Below are 13,769 nucleotides of genomic sequence, written 5' to 3' on the forward strand. Positions count from 1 at the left end.
CAAAATGGATCAAAGATCTAAATATTAATACAGAAACACTAAACTGGCTGGAAGAGGGGTTAGGTAGAACTCTTGAGGACATGAACAAAACCTCAGTTGCATGTGAACTAGCACAAACAATCAACAAGTGGGATCTCTTCTTATTAAAAAGCTTCTGCCCAGCAAGAGAAACCACCAACAATGTGAAGAGACAACCCACAATGTGGGAAAAAATCTTCACCTGCTGTTCCTCAGACAAAGACATTCTACTATCTTGAATCTATAAAGAACTTTAAAAATTCAGACCTCCTAAATTTAAAGACCCAATCCAAAAGTGTGCACCTGAAATGAATGGACATTTCTCAGCCAAAGAAGTAGAAATAGCAAATAAACATATGAAAAAATGGTCAGCATCATTGGTCATTCAAGAGATGCAAATGAAAACAAATCTGAGATTCCACCTCACCCCAGAAAGAATGGCTGCTATCATGAAATCAACCAATAACAAATGCTGGTGGGGCTGTGGGCAAAGAGGAACCCTGCTCCACTGGTGGTGGGAGTGTAGACTAGTGCAACCACTGTGGAAATCAGCATGGAGATACCTCAAAGAACTAGGACTGTAAGTCCCATTTGACCCAGATATTCCCCTGCTGGGTATCTTCCCCAAAGAATTAAAAGAATCATACCACAGGAAAAAAGAATGTTGGTGGTAAACCTGGCTTTCCAAATGCCAAAGACTAAAACTAGATCTGTATCTCTCACCATATACTAAGCTAAAATTGAAATGGATCAACAATGTAAATATTAGAACAGAAACACTAAATTTGCTGGAAGATAGAATAGGTAGAACTCTTGAAGACAGGTGTAGATAATTGCTATTTTAGAAGCTGTTTATTTAACTCAGATTTTTGTCATCCAGTTCCTCATTTGAATGTGATCTCAATGGACCTGAGCTGTACAGCCTGACTTTTAACTCATAAGAATCCTAAAGATAATTCATTATTGGTTGGCCTTTTGTGCACAGAACTAATTTTTTTTTATCTTGGAACAGGGCATTAGTGGACCTCCAGGGGATACAGGCCCAAAGGGATTTCAAGGCAATAAGGTAATCTTATCTATTGGTTAAAGAGAAGAAAGAGTACCTTCCCCTAGTATTGTAGTAATGCATGTTTTTATTAGGCAGAAATCCATGGACTCTTTGAGGAAATAACTTTGGAAATAATGAATAACCTGCAGGTGAATGCACAGCGTCCAGCTCAAGTATATGCAGGGAGTCATTGGCATAGCTTTATCATTTATTATTCAGGAGGGCATTATTAAAGATAAGCCATTATCTAGAATTGTAACTGTTCCTTACTTATGATCTTTAGTCATTTTATGGCTTACTAGTAACTGAAAAACTGTGTCAAGTAACAATTCTAATCATTCTGAGTCTCACATGTAATGCCATCTCAATATACAGTTTATTGGGGAATGAAATTTATAACTCATACCAACAGAAATCAAGCAATTTTGACCATCAGTTGCACGCTTGTAATGTCATCACAGGCAATTAGGGAAAACAGATAGGGAGTGTGGAATAACAATCAAATAGAATGAACAGCAAACATGTACTAATAAAAATAGAAATTTGATAACAAAAATAGACCTGGTTATAAGAATCCTTTTCCCAAGAGAAGCGCCATTGATTTTCTAGAAGCAATCTTTTTAACTCTTCTCATTGCTTAGTAAATTTCACGGGCAGAGTAAATATCCAATAAATAGTGTTGACTCAGAGACTGCTATTGTGAGCAACGTGTGGCCATTATTAACTGCAGAAGTTGCTGTCCTCAACTGACCCTATATAAAGCCAATCTTTTAAGAGTGGTATTAAATTTAAGTTTTAGGGAGCAATTGGGCTACTTGAGTGTTAATTTTCCAGAGGGAGGAAAGGGAGTGACACATATGTATTTTTAATGAGATAATGACAGTTTGAGATTTCCCAGGCCACTTTTAATTGGCAAATTAAAATAGAATGGGCTTCTCAGTGGGAGCATGCTTAAGCTTCATCTGGGGAAGCTGTCTTTTCCAGCTCTTGCCTATGATTAATTCTCTCTGGGGGGAAAGAAATGGCCCTGTTGAATACTGAGTAGAGGTTTTCATAAAGTCTCATTGGCTATAGGTAAAACCCTGAAGCAAGAAAAAAGTTGTTTGGCCAGTACATGCATATTTTCGGAATTCATTTATTACTAAGATGATAATTTTAGTCTTAAAATTAGGAATCAGAGCAGGAGATGGTATCAGTGATAAAATAATGGAATGTTTGAGTCATAAAGTACAGTATGTTAAAGATCATACTGGCCCAACATTTTTACTTTGGAAATGAGAGCTAAAGCCTTGACATGACATGTGGCTTGCCTGAGTCAGAGGCCTGGGCAGGTTCCCTTGGTTCCAGAGAATGTGGAGAGGAGCTGGGCCAGGAGCAAGGTGCACAGCCTTTGATGGGGGTGACAGTGGGCTGGGCACATGGTCACTTCTTTTTATGTTGGATGGACTTACCACTTTGATTAAATTTATTTCAATTTATTTAGTTTTTATTTCCAACAATGTGCTAATTCTTAGTAAATAATGAGTCAAGTGACTTTGGAGGGTTAGTAATAAGTTTTCTGACATAATAGCACTTTGTGTTCTGACTTTCATAGCATAATCAAAAAAGGAGTCATTTTTCCAAAAGTATTTAAGGATTTCATCAGTTTCCCAAGGATACCTCTTTAAATTTTTTTTTTTTTTTTGGTACCAGGGATCAAACTCAGGACCTTGCGCTTTCGAGCCAGGCGCCAGAACCACTGAGCTAAATCCCCGGCCCTTCCTCTTTAAATTTTTTAATAAAAAACTTTAAATTAAAAATTTGATTGTGGTAAAGCATACATGACATAAGATTGTCACTTAAGTTTTTCTTTTTTTTGATACTGGGGATCGAACTCGGTACCTGCGCAGCAAGCAGTGAAACCACTGAGCTAAATCCCCGGCCCTGCTGCTTAAATTTTAATCACAAAGTTTACCAGTAAGTGAATAGATAAAGTTCATTGCCAATTTAAAAAATGTCAAATCAGTGATATCTTGAGTCTTATTTTGAGACTATTACTACTTTATATATGATTTTTATTATTATTTTGTTAGCCAGAGAGGCATGAAACATTGATCATTAATTATTTTTTCATTTTGTGTATTTATGAGTATATTGTCTTAAAAGTCAGGTCTCAGGCAATGATTTATTTTGCCTCCCAGAATGTACATGTACATTTTGAATATATAAACTATTTCATTCCTCAGTCTGGAAATAATGTTATATTAGACAGTGACTTATTTCTTTTCATCCATTATTGTTTTATTAAAAATGTTTTTAAGGAACTACTGTTGTAAATTATGCAAAAACATTTCTAAAATCTAGTTATTCTGTATTTTCTAGCGGGCATAGAGAAAATTGTTTATGTTGAGACTTTTATAACAGTAGTTAACATTTATTATATATTTTCAATATTCGGTACAGTTCTAAATACGCATTTTATGCCAATACCACCTTTTGAGGCATGATCTAGTCTTATTCCCCTTTGTACAAATCAGGCTACTAAGGCAGAAAGAGTTGAAGTAATGGGTCCAAGTCTACAGAGCTGATAAGGATTCAAATCCAGAAGTCTGCTCTTAACAGCCATTTGCTATTGATTCATTTGAGAAAAATTGCCGAATTTCCTGAATATTTGACCTGAGATAAATGTATTTCTTTTGCATAGTATGGAAATGGCATCTGTCTCTCCTTCTAGAATCTTCTGGTTGGAAATAACAATCTGATGAAGAGTGCATTTCTACTTGATTATAATGTTCATCTGAAAGTTCAGGAAAAGGAAGGGAACCACTTGGGAATAAGAAAACAGTAATGCTAATTGTGCAATTCAAACACTGTATTTCTTATGAGACCTTAAAATAGAAATCTTAGACTTGTAACATTTGCAAAGATTACATGAGAGTTTCTAGATGGGGCTTGCCTAAGTTTTTCAATTTATGAATAGTCTCTCTCATGAACTATAATCGCTTTCTGTTGCTCTGGGGGTTGGATTTTCTTCATCTAAGGGTTTTTCAGAAAAGGTGGCCAAAGAACAAAAGAAAAAAATAGCGTGTGTTAAATCAAGGAAAAATGTGCTTCTGGACCAGTTTCACAATCATTTTAGTCATTAATACTTTCCACATGTAAAGTAGCTCCTACTCTGCCTGAAATGCCTTTGTTACCTTAGCAACAAAACAGACATTTCTCAGAATGAAGCTTTGGCTGAGAAGTCACCTTAGCCTCTTCTTCACATGAGTGACATTCATCAATATGAGTGACTTCTCACCAGTCTCTGAAATCAGAACTGTAATCACACATGCTCCTGGGAAGCCTCATTCCTAGAACCAAACTGAAAGTGTGACTGAAGAGAGAGTGCTCCCTGGTCCCAGAATGTAGACTCGAACCCCTATGTGCCCAACACTGCCACCTTCCATGGGGCTGTGGTGACACAGCAGATTGCAGTTACATGTGGCTGTGAAAGGGGTGTCTAATAACTAGAAAGAATGACTCAATATCGATAGCCTTTCAACTTGCAGAGAACAAGTTACCAAAATTAATCCTGAACAAATAAACAGTGGAACACAGGGTGGGTCAAAGCCATATTAGGTCATTTTTGCCATTTGTTGATGTCTTTCTGAGAGTATTTCTAAGGACATTTTCTTCAATGTTATACAAAGCTGCTTTCTTGAAGCTGGTCTTTGTGTTCCTGGGAGGAGGGCTTGCACTGTGGCATGTGCGGGAAGCATCTTGTGACACTTAGTGTCCTAGTGTTACAGCTCCAGAGGCGGGGCCAAAAGAGCACTAGGAGATGGCCCTGAGGTCCTTTCCCAAGGTGAAGTCCCATATGTCAATCCTTAAACAATTACAAAAGTACTGTGATATTATATTACATATTAAATTATCTTCATAGATGAACTGCCTCCCTGCTTGTACCTTGCATTGTTCCTTTCCAGGATGTGCATAATATTCCCTGCAGGTTTTTTTCCCTTAAGTGTTTTCTGTTTGCTCTATGTTCAGGTCCTCTTGTGCATGAGATTGGGTCTTACTTTATGCTCAGTTTAGCTTTTAAGATGTAAAGAAAAGATGGGAGGTCCCATTAGGTTATACCGGAATCAGAAGGAGGATGTAGCAGTCAGGAATACTGATCATGCTTATAACATATTTGGATAATACAGTGACAGGAACCCATTGATATTAGAAGTTTCTTGTTCATTAAATAATCTAGTGTATTATTTATACTTGCACTTTCTTCTAAAAATAGCACTTGGAACTTTTTTAAGTTTCATATATACAACCTAGAATATCATATTTTTATAACATAAATATTTTCACTAGAACAGAAGAATCACAACTAAAATTTTTTTTTTCTTTTTTGGTACCGGGGATTGAACTCGGGTCCTTGCGCTTTCGAGGCAGGTGGCAGAACCACTGAGCTAAATCCCTGGCCCAAACGACTAAAATTTTAACAGTTTTTAAATAGATTTTTGTTTCATCATTATTTAAATTGTTGGTTTGATGTAAAGTTAGCTTAATAGTTTTAGTAGCCTAATTTGTTAAATAAACTTAACTTAATATTTCCAATTGTGGCTTGAAAATGGTTCAAAACTACTGCCAAATATGAACAACTATGAAGAATTTAAAGCTTTCTCTTCAAACAAGCATCTTATGTAGATTTATTTTGGCTCTCATACAACTCAAAAACTTAACAGTCTCTTAATATCATGATGATTCTTTCAACCACTGAAAAAGTTCATGATTTATAATAGGATATATAATACTTTATAACTTTATGTGTAGTAAATCAAGAGAAACATATATAGTATCTGGAATTCCTCATAAAGAATAATTGATCAAACAAAAAAAGTTTTTACATTTACAACTCTAAGAATGATTATATTTTTGACTATATAAAATAATTTTTTAAAAACAGGGAAATTCAACAGTTTTTCTAGTTGTCAAAACACAGTAATATGCTTTCTGCTTCTCTTGGCAGGCTAATAACTTTGAACAAGGCAGTGTATTCAGTGTATAGGAAGAATCCCTATGTAATTTTAATTATGGCTATCTATTAAGTAAAGACTCATAGCCAAACTATGTGAATATTTTCCTTCAGAGATGTCTGTCTAAATGCTATTTCTTCCTGGGCTTAATTAAAGGGAAAAATCATTGGCAATTCAGCAATTCTTGCTGTGGAAAGGCCTTTGACCTACATGGACATCTGTCCAGCAGGACTCTAAATGAGCTTATTAACTCATTTGATACAAGGTAACTGATAGTGACAACTTGATGTGGCTGCCAGAACGTGTAGGATGTCAGCTAGTGGCTTCAAGGTAGATGATTTCCATCCCCAAATCTCTGATACATATGGTTCCTAGTGGCTGAGGTATACCATATGTGCACATGTGTGTAGACAATGCTGAGGTAAAAATTCTGATGCATCAAGGAACCCAAAATGTTGCCAACATTTCTCACAGAGTTAATCTAACCCATATACCTAGTTGGACTGGGCACTGATGTGAAATAGCATCAGCTACTGCATTGTCTTCAGAGGGATGCCACTTTTAAAATTAAGTACATCAATGTTCTTAAGTACTTTAAGAAAGTTATAATAGCACCTGTGCAATGGGAAAAATTTATTACAAATGTAAGACATTTTGAAAAATTGTAGATTTTTTATATCATTTGAGCCATTTCTGTGAAGGTACAACTCACTGATATTAAAACAGTCACAACATTGTATAACCATCACTATTATCTATACCCCAAAATATGTCCTTATCCCAAATATCTATACCCCAAAAATGTCCTTATCCCAAAATAAATTCTTTACACATTAAACAATATCCCCTCATTTCCTCCTCCTCTCAGCCTCCAAATTTAAGTGTTTAAGAAACACATCACACTGTCTATGTACGCACTTCCTCTTGTAAGTCAATGTTCTTGCTGTCAGATTAGTGGGCAGTGTCCAACTGGAGTATTTTCCAGCAACTTATTTTGTACTGGAGAAGTCAGAATGGTGTCCTCCGGAGTCAAGGTTCTCAAAAGCTCTCGTTAGGCTGCTAACTGGTTCTTCCTTTTAGGGGAAATGACGCACAATTCCTTAGTCTTTGTTATATAGGATGCAGTGTAACTTTCTTATTAGATTGGATCCTATGAATTATTATTTTATAGGTCAAATGTGATCAAATGTCAGTTTTATGTGGCTTAACCTAATATCTACTTTGAAATGGAGTTCAATTACTAAAATCTAGTGTAACACTACAATTTTATTTATACTCCTCATCACTTTTTTTGTTTTTTGGAGTGTGTTCTTCAGTAAGCACAGTAGGTACAGTATGTGGATTGAGGCCAATTAGATAGGATTTCAAAAAAGATTTTAATTGGAGATTTGAGACAATGGTGGTTCTAAACTGAGTGTAGTTTATTAATTGCTAGTTTATATGTAAAGTTACCTTGTGTGATCGCTGTATTGCAAATTATGATTTACATTAACTTTACCACTGATTCAGTAGACTTTTTGATCCATAAGTCAGTTTGTATAAATTATATTTTCTGTTGGCTTATATTTTATTTCAGATAATTTTTCTCTCCTTATGATGGATCTTCAATTATGGATAGATTTAAACTATCCAAATTTTGTATTTTTCATCCTGTAAAAAGATATAAATGTAGTCTTTAGTCAAATGATTTTTGAAATTCATTAAAAAAGGAATTGAAAATTCTAAAGATGCAGTTTGGCATGGTAGTTTAGAACAGTAGTTCTGAAGCCAGACTGCTGGGGTTGAAACCAGTCATAGGTTTTATTAGGTGTGTGATTCAGGCAAGTTGCTTTACCTCCCCCCACGAGTAAGTTTTTCTCTTCCATATAGTGGGTTATTAATAGTGCCCACCTCTTAGAGTTGAGGATTATGTGAATTGATATATTTAAAATATTTAGGGTAGCACTTGTCCATAGTGAATGCCACATGTGTTGTTTATTTTTATGAAGCACTTATGTATTTTGACAACTTTCTTTATACTAATTCTGATCAAGTCTATCCTGATATGTTTTCTAAAAACAAGTTTTTTATTGCACAACAGTTCCTCTGAAACAAGAGAAATTAGGTGTAAAAATGGAGTGTGATCTAACAAGTATTTGGTAGATATTAACTTCCTGTCTCTTCCTCCCTTACTGCCTTCCAAAAAAGGCTCTTTCTTGACTGTATATACTTATCATTGAACTGAGTTTAGCTAAGAATGTAGCCTGGGCACTTGTGAACCATTCTGCAACTACAAAACACTCATTCATCATGTTCTTCCATTTGGAAAGCATGAGAATATTTGCTACCAGACTTAAGATATTAATTCTGGTGTTACCCTTATCTGAGAAATGAATAGAATTTGCTGAAATATCTTTCTGTTTTTAAGAAGAGCCAAGGGATGAATACCTTGTTCATAATGGTATTATACAAGATAAAGTTAAAATTCTGTTCTTAAACAATTCAGAGTTTCAGTGAATTAGAAAAATATTATTTTAGAGAAAGGTTTTGGTTAGAGCCCATGCCAGAAATAGGAAGTGCTGAGTTTTCTTTAGTTCAACTTTTCTTACATGTAACCTTAGGCTACTCAGTATGATTTCATTACTCTTTCCCTGAAACAAAGATTAATTGTGTCTTGAGAGATCTTGTGGAAGAAATTGCATAATAATCACTTGGTATCCTTGTGTAATTTATATATGAATCCTCCTCATTGAAAACTCAAGAGGAGCATTTCCAGATCCACAAATTCCCCTAGTCTACACCTTGTTTTCTCTTTTGTTCACCTCCCACAGATAGCACAATTTCTGCTACCTAGTTGGTGCTCAGTAAATATTTAACAAATCAGTGGTTGAGTGAATGATAGTAATTAGCTAAGCACTGAGAATGCAGAGATGAACAAAACCACATGCATCCTTCCCATAGGCTGGAGTGGGGGAGACATATTAACACAGAAGTGTAAAGTTGCAAATGTAGTGAATGCTCAGAAAAAGAGGAAAATGGTGTTATCAGTGCTGTAGTGACTATAGTAGGGATATCACCTGATCAGGGAAGTTCTCCTTCAAGCCATGCTGTTTAAAAGAAGATCTGAGTTAGAGTAAGAAAGAAAGAGCTAAAAGCATCCAAGGCAGAAGGAATATCATGTAGCTAGATAGAGAATAAGGAACTGAACAATGCCCAATGCTGCTAGAGTGGAGAGTGAAGAGGTGACTGATGACTCCCGAGAATGGAGAGGCTTCAAAATTACACCATCAGGAGTCATGCAAGCTCTGTATTTACCCTCTGAGCAAAAGAAAAGGCCTTGGAAGTTTCTACTCATATTTAAGTTAAAATTAAGAGTTTGGTCTGGCAGCAATGGAGGGGACAAATTGGAGTATAAACAAGCAGGTAGAGTAGGAAAGACTTTGTTTTAGTTCGAACAAAAGATTTTGTTAATTTTGTGTGCACTATAGAGGTGAGAAATATTTAGGAAGCCTGTAGATAGGTGTTGGGATATATTCCATACAGTGGAAGGAATGAGAGAAAATGAGCTCTAGGTTCTAATTTGACACAGGAGGGATAAGGGAACCTTTCCTTAGATAGAACCTTGGGAGATGACCAGGTCTGGGAGGGAAAAATAATGAGCTGTCTTTAGAAATGACTAGTCCTTTTTGAGATTCTCTTCCCTCAGCTTCTTGCACTGTCTTGTTGGCTTCCAGTCTTATTCTGTTTAAATATTGGTACTGTCCATGGTTCTGACCTAAGGCTCCAGCCTCCTTAATCTGAAACTGAGCTGTACAATATAGTCTGCACATGCCGCTACTGAGCACAGGATATGAGGCTCATCCAAATTGAGATTGCTGTAAATATAAGATATACATTGGTTTCCAAAGATTTGGTATTAAAAAGAGAAAAAATATGATCATTAGTACTTTGAAATGTTGATTACATGCTGAAATGATAGCATTTTGTATATACCAAGTAAATATATGTAACTATAATTTACCTGTTTTTTTTTTACCTTCTTAATGTAGTTACTAGAAAATATAAAATTGTTTATGTGGCTCATTGTGTATTTCCTATGAACACTGCTCTTCCAGACGTTGAGCCTAGTGTCACTTCATTCCCAGCTCTTTTGAACCAGAAGTTTGTTCACTGTCCCCAGAATATTTCATATTATTTTATGTCTCATATTCTTTCCTCTCCTTGAAATTTTGTTCCTTTTTCCCCTTCCAGGTTAGGTATGATTCTTACTTTTTTGTTCAGCTCAAATACCTCCTATACTATAATGAAACTTTTCCAATACCTTGAGGGAAAATTAAACATTTCTGCCTCAGAGACATATACTCTGCTAATGCCTTTATTATTAGCTAATTCACAGGCTTGTATTTTGTTTCATATTCATTTGTCTCTCCAGCCTGATTGTTGGCTTCTGCAAGTACAGGTGCAATCTGATTTATATTTCTAATTATGAAAAACTGACAATCAAGTATAGACATGGATTCTTTACTAGACTTGAGGTTGGTCAATAAAGATCTGGTGAACAACAACCAAGTCTATTAAATAGCTACTGTGTGACTGGTTATGACTTAGATATTTTACAGACAGTATCTTAAATTCTCTCAACCCTACAAGGTAGATTGATTATCCTGCATTTTGGAATCTTGTAAAAGCTCAAATTATTCATAAGTGATAGAGCCAGGATTCTACTAGACTGTAAAACTCTGTGGCCTGGTTTATTCCTCCTGTGGTTCTATGCATGCTGAAAAGTGGATATTAAAATGGAGGTCCCATGTTGTGATGCCAGGCTTCTGAGAAATAAATTTAAGCAAGTGAAATGTAAAGATATGATGTAAAGGGACTGTGTTCAGATAAGAAAAATCAACCACTCTGCAATTGTCAGATCCCCATAATTTTGAAAAATTAATACTAAGAAATTTGACATATTATGAATATGTGTTGTTGGTTTCTGACCAAACATACAGATAAGTGCTAAGTAGGAGCAGAACTTCTACAACTTAAAAAAACCCTCAAATTGTCTACTAAATGTATTTACATGTCTTCTCACTTATTACAGAGCAAAACTGCAACTTAGGGCATTGTTATTATTATTATTTTGGTAGTATTGGGGATTGGACCTAGGGTCTTTGTACTGAGCTACATCTCCAACCCTTTTAAAAATTTTGTAATTTGAGACATAGTGTCACTAAGTTATTTTCCTGGCCTGGGCTCCAATTTATAATCCTCTAGCCCATTTTTCTATTTTTTATTTTGAGACATAATCTCACTAAGTCACTAAATTTTTGCCCCAACTGGGCTCCAATTTATAATCCTCCTTCATCAGCCTCCCAGAGTGCTGGGATGACAGGCATATACCACCATGCTCAAGTAGAAACTTGTCTTAGTTACTTTCCTTGTCAGTGAGACACAATACCTGACACCTACAATAAAGGAAGAGAAGTTTTTCACTCACAGTTTCAGAAGTTTCAGTCCATGGCTGGCAAGCTCTAAATTGAAACAGCATGATGAAAGGACTTGGGCAGAGGACAGCTAGCTGCTCATCCGATGACAATCAGGAGACAGAGAATGAAGCAAGGAGCCAGTGAGGGAGATACACCCTTCCAGGTTTATGATCCAATGACTTACCTGTTCCGACCAGGCTCCATCTCCTCATAGCACATTTAGCACATTCAATATGGCACCCCATGATCCCATCATCACCCAAACACAATAGGCTTTTAGGGGACACCCCAGATCTAAACTATACTACATCTGAACTTTTCTGTATTTATTCATAACCATCCACATATCAGGTACTTGGTATCCATTTGCTGTAAGATGGAAACAGTCATTCATACTGGGCTTGTAAAACGGACATGGAGATTCCAACTTGAGTGGAAAGCACAAGAAGTTGTAAGAAAAAATTCCTTAAAGAGAAAATTTGGAATATGTAGGAAGCTGAATATTTTTTAACACTTATTTATACTTTGAGATCAAGAAGACAACTTCAAATTTAGTGCAAAATTTACATCTGATATTATAAAAAGAAAGACATTTCATGGCCAAGAAAATGTAAAATAAGAATGGTAATCATCTGACTGCTCCAGAAAATTTAAACTATATAGAAAAATAAATAATATTTTTGAATTTTAAAGGAAAATTTCTAGTTGACTTATCTGCCAGATTGTCTTTTCCTCAACAGCGTGAATAGCCAGTACTTTTGAATTCAATCCACTTAAAGTGTCATAAGCTCTGACATCTGAGTTTTACACAGGTTTCCGTTATTTAATGTTCAGCCTGGGCATATATTCTGGGAAGTTGACCAGACTCTGACTCTTCTCATTCCTTCTCTTTCTCCTTTGCAATTGGTCAGTGTCGACAGACTTCTCATAAGTAATGCCTCTCTACCCACACCAATGCAGCATGCTCTGTTGCGAGGTATCCCCTCCAAAATCATAGGTCTTCAGGGTGATTTGGGAGTTTAATGAAAATTCTTCAATTTTCCTTAGTCTAAGAGAAGGCTGGTTTCAACTTATGTTCCACTTTACTATTTGCAAGCATAAACAGAGGAAAATTTAGGTCAAGTGAGATTTTTAAGTAGCGATTATTCTTTAACTCATAGTATTCAGAAATCCTCCTTAGCATAGATTAAATATACATGTGTGTATATAAATATTGGAAGGAAAATGCTAAAAATAATACCAATTATAAATAATTTAAAAATGTCTTTGTATATGACCATTTAATATATGATAAATATTCTGAGGTTAACATAAATGTAAGGTGAAGATATACCATTTTGGTAAATAGAGAAATTTAGCATTATTAAAAAAGCAGTTGAAATGCAGAGCAGCTGGGATCCTTTTGGCCTGTCACCATGCCATAGGACCAGAAGCCCAAGATGCCCTAACAGCTGTATTGGTGTGAGTGATGTTGAGGAGATGAATTTGTGCAGGCCAGGTAGTTTGTTGGGATCAGGCTCCTCACATGTGATGGGGAGGTTTGAGTGCTATGGTTTCGTGCCGTTCTAAGATGCCCAAGTTCTGTTATTGACTTGCCACACAGTAGGCTGTATTAATTGAAAATGCTCTGGGTCTGAGTAGCAGAAATCTTGACTAAGAGTGGTTTAACCATAAAATACCTCTCATTTCTGAGTAGACAGACTATTTGCATAGGTGGTCCAGAATGGATCTGCTCAGTGAGGTTATCTAGCAGGCAAGCTCTTCTCCACCTGTTCTGCATGGTCCCTTTTGTCTCTTGGCTTTCATCCTAGAGATTATTGTGTCATGGATATAAGACAATTACCACATCTATATGTAGGAAAGAAGAGGCAGAGATGAAAGTCTTTTCCTGTACGTCCAGTAAGATTCCTTTCATCTCATTTGTCAGCACTGTCACATGACCAACCCAGACTAATCAATGGCAATGGGAAAGGAGATCTCAATCTTGGATTAGAGTAATTTCCATTTATCTTATACCTTAGAGAGCAAGGACCTGAGAGAGCCCATTGACCTGATCAGGGTTCTATCAGCAAAGAAGGGAAGGGGAGAAAAGATAGCCATTGTAGAAGAAATGAAATTCACCTACCAGGATACTCAACAAAGATTTGTTGAATGAATGAATGCAGGTTGCATTTTAACTTTCAGAAGTCCTAAAATGTTGCATTTGTGGGTATCTTCCTCCATATAAATTGTTAGGAAACATATGACTGAGTT

The 13,769-nt window shown here is 36.0% G+C and overlaps 1 protein-coding gene across 19 annotated transcripts in view; it reads left to right on the forward strand.

The window, feature by feature from the left end:
* Col28a1 (collagen type XXVIII alpha 1 chain) overlaps nucleotides 1–13,769 on the forward strand; it is a 241,244-nt gene that overhangs the window by 51,245 nt on the left and 176,230 nt on the right. For all 19 annotated transcript variants that reach the window (XR_015448746.1, XM_021242833.2, XM_021242826.2 and 16 more), the window contains one exon: nucleotides 1,031–1,084. Coding sequence is in view for 18 of the 19 variants with exons in the window: in XM_021242833.2 (XP_021098492.2) it covers nucleotides 1,031–1,084 (54 nt within the window). In the remaining variant the exon portion in view is untranslated. The remainder of the gene's footprint in view (nucleotides 1–1,030; nucleotides 1,085–13,769) is intronic.

This window comes from Heterocephalus glaber, unplaced genomic scaffold (assembly GCF_053883595.1).
Source record: "Heterocephalus glaber isolate CG9 unplaced genomic scaffold, H.glaber_assembly_v1.0 deba00000546, whole genome shotgun sequence".
Lineage (NCBI taxonomy): Eukaryota > Metazoa > Chordata > Mammalia > Rodentia > Bathyergidae > Heterocephalus > Heterocephalus glaber.